General features: G+C 34.9%; 1 protein-coding gene across 1 annotated transcript; it reads right to left on the bottom strand.

The window, feature by feature from the left end:
- Nucleotides 1-5,079: 5,079 nt before the first annotated feature.
- On the bottom strand, nucleotides 5,080-8,603 carry LOC116020483 (CASP-like protein 1E2). Its single transcript, XM_031260958.1, has 2 exons — nucleotides 8,305-8,603; nucleotides 5,080-5,625 (listed from the first exon to the last, which is right to left on the bottom strand). The coding sequence occupies exons 1-2, from the start codon at nucleotides 8,529-8,531 to the stop codon at nucleotides 5,280-5,282; spliced, it is 573 nt and encodes a 190-aa protein (XP_031116818.1). The 5' UTR covers nucleotides 8,532-8,603; the 3' UTR covers nucleotides 5,080-5,279.
- Between the last annotated feature and the right edge of the window lie 201 nt (nucleotides 8,604-8,804).

The following is an 8,804-nucleotide window of genomic DNA, read 5'->3' as shown; positions in this document are numbered from 1 at the left end:
ACCGGATAAGTCCAATCCTTAGTATGTTATGAATAATAAGTCTAATCCTATCGAAATTTCCTTATTGTCCCGTATTGGGCCCTCGCTTGGGCTTTCTTGATCCAGTTATTTTCTTGGGCCGGTCCATTCAGTCAGCATGGTACACCATCTACCATCCAGCCTCTCACTTTCTTGAGATTTCGCGGAGTTGATGTCTAAGGAAAGTATAATAATTTGTAAATTCATCAAAGATAGAAAATTTCCAATCAGTCAGTCCGGCCCATAAGCCCAAGGCTCTGGGTGGCTACACGGTTAGCCCCCCAATTCCAAATTCATTTTTTTATACTAATTACCGGCTGACCGAGCGACCAGTTGCATGTGTCGGACATCCGGCCGACCAATCAACCTTCCTTGCCAACAAGTCAGTCAGCACGACTAAACGAAGATGCTAAAGCCGCGTTAGTAATATTAAAAGAATAGAAGTACGGGTAAAGAAGCTAACCGGTTAACTCTCGCTTGACGCTGGAAATGCTAGAGCTGCGACCAGATTTTATCATAAGAGCAGTTGATCAGGGAACTTCGGTCTTGAGTGTTAGGAAGCGTGAAGTTGAGGACCCCGCGACACGCGCTATTTATAGGAGGCCGAAGGAGGGAAAAATCATTTCAAATTCCGAACCCTAGCATAGGTCCCGAGGGAGCTCCAAATCTAGCCACGTGTTCTCTGGCGATGAGCCGGGGTTGCATTGCTTCGGTGTGGTTGCGTCGCATAGGATCCGAGCCTGATCCGAAGACTTTGCCTCTTTTAGCCCAAGTCTTTCTTCTCGGACCAACGTCAGGCCTAGGCTAGGGGGCTACTTGATAGGGATTATTCCTTGGGTCTCGTGCTCATAAGATAGTCGGTCCTAAATCTAAGGATCGAGCCAGATCCGATCCGACCATCGCCGGGGCGGACCGACCATGATCGGTCTGTTCGACCATCCATCAGGCCGACTCCGTGCCTGGGTCGGAATAATCTTAGGACCCAGTCATACCGACCTACTTGCCTTGAGGGCGCCTCCTTAGGTTTGGCCTATGAACGCTGGGCACCTGGCTTTAGGACTTTGGACCTGCGCTTGGCCCCGTGCATGGCTCCCACGCGGTGTTCATGTCGCAAGACCAGCATCTGTCTCCTGACACCCTATAAATATCGCATTTAATACGGGGAAGGAGACTTTTTGGTTGTTTGCTCTCTTAAAGAGCTAAATAGCTCGAGAACTTCTGACGCACTGTCACGTTGACCGAGCTAGACCATTAAGATATAACACTCTTGTATCTAGTTCGTAAATCAATAAAGTACATTTGACCGTATTTTGACCGTGCAAGCCCCGTATTTGCTACATCTATGGGCTTAGAGACAAGTTCATGGATCTATGATATAGTCTGACGAGGTCGAGAAACTTGGGTTAAAAAAATTATATCCAAACATTTAAAATTTAGTAAACAAAACTCAAACATTTGTGTTTTGTGACAATTATATTAAGTCTTTTAGTCTAATAATAACATAAGAGATTGTTAAATAATTTTGCAATTACAATTTTGCATAACGTCGAAGATAAGGTAGGTTTAGATTATCTTTCTCTGAATTAAAAGTGTTGATTTTACGGTTGCGCTACAACCGTTTCGGCTAGCCAACACTACCGTAGAACTCTAAGGAATTTAATGAAGAAAAAATACAAGCATAACAATGGAGAACACTTATATACTTGCATCAAATTCGGAACCCTTAACACTGTGACCCCGGGGGTATTTATACAAGAATATTAGGCTTAAGTAAGGAAATATGAGAGAATCTTAACAAAAATAACTTTAGGAAGATTATTTGGGTTGCTCAACCGCCATAGTAGTTGCCAAAATCTAGAATAGGAAAGAATCTCTAAAAATCCGCCATAAATGTTGATTCCACACGATCACCGCCTTTTGGGGTGCATCCGGTTGGGCGTCGCTTCCAGACTGTCGGCGCAGACTGGACCACTTCGAGTCGTTTGACCCGGGCCTCAAGTCGTGAAAAGCTGGTCAATCAGCGGCCTCCAGATACCGGGTCCCTTCGCATCGGATACCCCAGTCAGGGTATCCATCTAAAAATTTACAAATGACTTTTCCAAACATTATTTTAATGTCTCTCAAAGGTTAGTGTTCCCACATTTTAAAAATATATATCATCATTACATAAATTAACGTACAAAACCTTATCAATCAGTTAATATTTGGCCTGTGTTTTTTATTACCGTGAAGTATCGGCGAGCAATTGAGATTCTAGAATTTTTCGAAATTGGCAAATTATTATCCATGTATGGACGATCGGAATATACATTTTTAATATATAAAAAGTATATTATTTATACATTGAAGGTTCATTATTTGATAATATATAAAAAATTATGTACTTTTAGTATATTAAAAATGTACTTTTTATTTATGATTTACACAAATCTGTAGACCATGATCCATGGAATAATTATTGGTCAAAAATTGTGAATGGCTACCATTCCTACCAATGATATTTATTGCTTATTGAATTTTGTTGATATTTTTACCGATGAGACAATAATAGTGCTGTTATGTGTACATATTTTATTTTAATTAATATTATTTATTAGATGAGAAAACATAATATATTATCAGATCATTGGTGGGGCAATAATATTAAGAGTAATTATTGGTGCATAAAATTGAAAGCAATCATGTGCATCTGCAGATCTCTATAATGGAGCTAATTAATAAATTAAAGCTCTATCATGTTTGGATCAAATTAAATTTCCGTGTTTAGAATTTCTAAGATAAATATGTTTACTTAGGGTGTCTTTGGTTAATAGGTTTTTAGAACACTACTATAGATTTTGATTACCTCTTAATTGCAAAACTCATACTCTAATAAAATAAGGGTTTCATCCCCTTCCTCATCAACCTTTCCCCAACTATTAATAATCATTCCCCTTCCACCTTACTACTAAACATGTAAAATGTTTTCACCAAATCTTATTACCATTACCAAGTATTTGATACCCATTTCGATTTGGATTTTCATGTGCGAATCAAACACACCCTTAATTTACACTGGTGAGGGAAAGGGAAAAAGAACCAAAAAAAAAAAAAAAAACAGGAAAATGACAAAGTGGACCAACTAAAAAAAAGATTGATATGATTAAAGTGATTTCTCAATGTGTGTGTGTAATATATATATATATATATATATATATACCATTCAATGCATCCACATTAAGTTCAAGTGATTTTTTTTTTTGAATACTATTGACTCTATTGCAATGCAGAGTCTGTTCATAAATATTTTCTCAACCTATTAAAGCACAAAGAGTCAATATGGTCTCCACCGAAACGAGAATTCACAACCTCTCATATAAGGGATCGGAGTAACTTGGTTTTCCTGGACCACAAGGTCCTTGACATTAAGGTCAAATGATTAATGACTAACATTATATTGTTAAACATATCTCACAAGAAAACAGACTACCCCATCATTTTTATAGATACACGAATGAAAAATATCAACCAATGAGTAATCCTAGTAGATACATACACATGGATAGGAAAAATATGTCAACAACCATAATGTATAAGCTAAAATTAAGTAGTGTAACCAAGTGGAGTGATTGAAATATAGCTGAAAATCACATTATGTTTAACTAGTCGGGAAAGTGTGTAAATTAAAATATTTTAATTAATAAGATGATTAGATTCAATAATTGGCCTGGTCAGCTAGAGAAATTGGGTTCAGTTCATTTGCTTCTATTGGTGAAAATTATATATATATCAAGCAGTTAATTAACTCTATAATGCAACTTTTAATCAGAGATTTCTCGTTCAATCTTGAAGTTTTTATTATGATAAATTTTAAGTTAAACACACTTATTGCAAAAATCCTATTAAGAATGTTTGTAATAGTACAGTTAATGTGGCGCATTGTAATAGAGTCATGGGAATAATAGTTCTTAATTTATTTGTATTTTCTAATGATAATAGCATTATTTGTTAATAGGATTGATATGATTAAAGTGATTTTCTCTTCGCTATTATTTGTTGGGCCGGAGCTCTAATGGAGCTTTGAGCCGGCGGTTTTGGTCACCTTCTACGTTTGCTCTTGCTCTTCTTCCGCCCCGACCACCGTCACAGCTCCGTCCGCCTCTGACCACCACCACTGATCATTCTTCCGTTTTCTTTCCCTTTGAATGAAATAATAGTAGGTAGGTATTGGGGTTTGTGTTGGTAGTCTTAAACTCCCAACCCTACTTTGACTTTACCCACTTTTTATTTTCTCTATTATTGTGTTTTCCTCTTGTTACTTTCACGAGCATTTTTTCTCTCGTTACTTTCACGAGCTTTTCATTTTCATTAGCATAAATCGTTTAGTTTGGTTTTGGCAAGTGTTGATCTTATCCTGGGCGAAAAAAAAAGAATGATGACGAAGACCCAGATCTTTGATGAAGCTTTAAGCTCCCTGAAGGAACATAGCTTCTTAGTTATGAAATAGTTTGTGATTCAAGTTTTCTATAGCATAGTTAGAAAAGTTGTTTCTATGTCTAACTGTAAGGAATGGTTTATCATTTCATTGATTGTTGATGTAAAGGTTTTATGTTATGAATTAACGGAATAGCTACGTTTACCTTCAAAAAAAAAATATTATCATTCAACTATAAAACACTATTATTATAAATCCTTCTTTACAAGTTCTTGATTAGCCCATACTACATAAACGAAATTCCAAATCTCGGCCCAACAAATAATAGCAAAGAGATAAATCATGGGAACTCTGTGGCGCATTAGATGAAAAGACTAGTACCTGGTGCTCACAAAGAAATCATTCTTAATTTATTTGTATTTTCTAATGATAATCTCAATAGTTTCAATTTCATTGCTATTGTTCTAATCATTATAATTTTACCATTCTCCCAAACAAAGCCTTAGTGTATTGATATAATCATTAAGGATTACCCAACAACCTATATATATTAATTGAATGGTGTGTTTTAGCTCCATTAGTTTATTCATAAGGACATTAATAGCTAGCTAGGATACAAATATTATTCTAGATGATTTTATATCATACAAGACATAATAACTTATGATAATTGAAACTTGAATGTTATTTGTTTTTTTACACGAATTGAATGACGCATGCATACAGTACAAGAGGAAATCAAAATACATTATATTCAAAATATTCTTAATTTCACAACACATACAGTAGTAGAAAATTAAAACATTATATATAGTAATTTGGCTTATTGGATCAACACCTTAGCTTTCTAATGATGTTTATTATGAAGCCTGAAGATAGCAAGCAAGACAAGCAAGAGAAAAAAGGCAGCAGCAGCTAGCGACACAGTAACAGCACCTCCAACTTGTGCACAAAATTTGCCAAAGACGTTGCACACTTTGTTCCAGCGCACATGAGAGTTACCTTTGTAGCCAAGAAGCCCAACAGCAAAGGCCGCCCCGCCGCTAGAGAAGAGCAGCGCCACCATCACTAGGTCAAGCACGATGAGCACTAACGATGCCAGACGACTGCTCTTCTGTCCTTTACATACCAACGTTAAGACCAGGGAGACAAATGCGTACGCACATGCAATAGCATTCACCACAACGAAGTACCTTTAATTTAAGATAGAAAATTTTAAGTAATCATATCAATCATCATATTATAATCACTGTTGCAAAAATACCCGCCTAGGCGCTAGGCGCTCCTAGACCGAGGCGAATTGCTCCCTAGGCGTCTGCCTAGGTGGCCGGCCGCCTAGCGCCTAACTCGGCCAACTAGGCCGAATTTGGCCGAGTTAACTCGCCCAACTCGGCAGAGTTAGTCGAGTTAACTCGAGCGAGTCAGCCTTGTTAATTTTATTATTATATTTATATATATTTAAATTTATTTATTTATATAAGTAAGAAAAGAGATGCATATATAATATATATAATATAATATATGAAAAACACCCACACACATGAATTAATTTTTTATTTTTATAGGTCGCCACCTAGATACCGCCTAGGCGCCGCCTAGACCGCTTAGGCGCTAGGTGCTAGTCTACCGCCCGACTAGCGCCTAGCGCTTACTGCAACCATGATTATAATAATAGAAAATTAAAGGGTCCGTCTTCAAACATGATTGAATATTGAACGTATATATATTCATTAAAGTTGATATAGTTAGGTGGATTGATATAATGAGACTGAAATACACCAATAAGTGGACTTGGACAAATTAAACAATCATTGAAGTTGAACAATCAAATTGAAGTGAGCAGCTAGCAAGTTGCGGTTCATCACATCAACATTAATGCATGCCATTCACAGTTGACAGTTGAATTCAAAACAACTTATGTGCACAGCATTAATTCTTGCGTGCGTAAGCCATGCGATACTACCATATAAAATCAACCACAACATATATATGCTACTTCATCCTTATCATCATAACAACAACAATCGTAGCAAATTAAAGATACAGTGCAACAATTCTAAAAAACTACTATTTTTTTCTACTAAAAATCACTATATATAATGTTCACTTATGATTAGGCAGGCAGTATTTAAAAATTATATTCTTTATTTTATTTGCTATGCATAAATTAATTGATCCCACTATAAGTTATTAAAATATTTATGTAATAATCAGGTAAAAGAAAAAGAAAAAAAAAAGAGAAGACATTCAATAATAACACTTGTAAATATTAAGGGATGATCTTATTAAAAAATGTAACATTGCCCAACAACTTCAAACTCGATCTCAAATTTTAAATGAACGTAACTATCTAGTTCACCTTATTATTCGGTGATTGAAATAAAGACAGCAGCTGCCAGTATTGTATGTATAGAGAGGGGGAGAAATTAATGCGGTTATGCGTATGGGAAAATAACAAGTGTATTTATGACATAAAAAATTTCTTATTACGGTTTGCCTTTCTTATCTTGTTTGTAGGTTAGTATATACATATGAACGAGGTTTACTTACAGTTGTTATACAATGGATCATGGTCCACACATCGCTGTGAGGACCATGATCGTAGAATAAAATTGTAATAGAATTAAAATGATACTTTAGTATTACTATAATGAAATTAGTGTGTGTGAAAAATGAAACTAAAAAATAGAGCACATTATTGTCAAATGAAACTGTAGTATAATTAAAATGGTACTTTAGTATTACTATAATGAAACTAGTGTGCGTGAAAAATAAAACTAAAATCCAGAACCATACAATCACATATATTATCAAATGACCTGAAGTGCAATTAAAATAATAGTTCAATATTACTATTTTTTTTTTGAAACCAGTTCAATATTACTATAATTAAACTAGTGTGTGTGGAAAATGAAACAAAAAATAGAGCTCAAGCAATAATGTATATTATCAAATGAAACTATAGTAGAATTAAAATGATACTTTAGAATTGCTATAACAAAACTAGTGTGGAGGGAAAAATAAAACTAAAAAACATTGCAATATTTTCAAATGAAACTAAGTGTAATTAAAATGATACAGACTTTATGGTCTATGTTGCTACATAGCCCATGGTCCATAGTAAAATTTTCAATTTACTTAGTGTAGACCTTCGAGTAGTAACTACGCGCTTCTATTGTTGTCTAAAAAAATCTTGCTATTTAAAGTGTTCTAGTTTTAGTTTGCTAGAGAAAAAAAAAATGTGACATATTTTTTTCTAAATCAATAACAACTTGTTAATTGTCACATTAACAAATAGGAGTAGTAAATATAATGGAGTAAAAGTATATGTAAAAGGATTGCACCCTAATTTCGAGAGGTCTACGATTCTTCCTCTAGAAACCTGGTGGAGTGTCTAGTTGTATTAAAAAAATTAAAAAAAAAAAAAAAAAAAAAAAAAAAAAAAANAAAAAAAAAAAAAAAAAAAAAAAAAAAAAAAAAAAAAAAACCTTGCGACATATATACAGCTGTCAACCGTACCACAGAGTTGCATTGTGAGTTCAAAGTTCAAACTACATGTTTTTGTACCCAAAAAAAATCATGTTTAGCAAAATTGCATGTTAATATAAAACTTAACACAAACTCATTTGGAAGATGAAAATCATGCATGCCCACGTACGATAAATAATTAAGGATGAAAATTATGATATAATCATAACTTGAAATTAAAGACAAAAATAAAAAGTATTTAACTTGAGCCAACTTATTTAGTGTTATAACACTATCTATTTCCAAAAACAAAAACTAATATTGATTGAATGAAGTTGGAAAACATATAATGAGAATAAGGTGGACATGTAAAGAGTGGCAGACGGGTATAATAATATACTTACACGAAGGCAGACATGTATTTCCACTCAGCAGTGACCGGAATATTCATCGCCGGCAGCGTGGGGATAATCTGCATCACTACAACCTTAGTCTGCTTATCCAGTCCAAGAACTAAGGCCGCCGCAAGGGTGTTTGCAAAGGCCAGAAGCCTCAAACCAAACTCTGTCCACCTCATATTTTGCTTCTTAGCCACCGCCAACTCTTTCACTTGCCCACCGCCCACCTCCATTCCCCCTTCTCAAACCACTATATATGTTAACAAAAACTGTAAAGGGAAAGGAGGACTTGTGATATATATGGGAGATGGATAAAAATGGATGAGACCATGAAGGTTATTATATAAGCATGAGGTGTGGACCAAGGAAAATTATTTAGTCCACCATCGTCTATATAGTTGTGTAGACCACGGTCCAAAGCGATGTCGTTTTTATGTTAAATAAATAAATTTCTTGTTCTACACTTGTGTTAGAATAATGAATATTTGAGGTAAGATAATGTATTT

This window comes from Ipomoea triloba, chromosome 1, assembly GCF_003576645.1.
Source record: "Ipomoea triloba cultivar NCNSP0323 chromosome 1, ASM357664v1".
Classification (NCBI taxonomy): domain Eukaryota; kingdom Viridiplantae; phylum Streptophyta; class Magnoliopsida; order Solanales; family Convolvulaceae; genus Ipomoea; species Ipomoea triloba.
The sequence above is the reverse complement of the archived record's forward strand: the minus strand, read 5'-3'. Positions and strand labels throughout refer to the sequence as shown.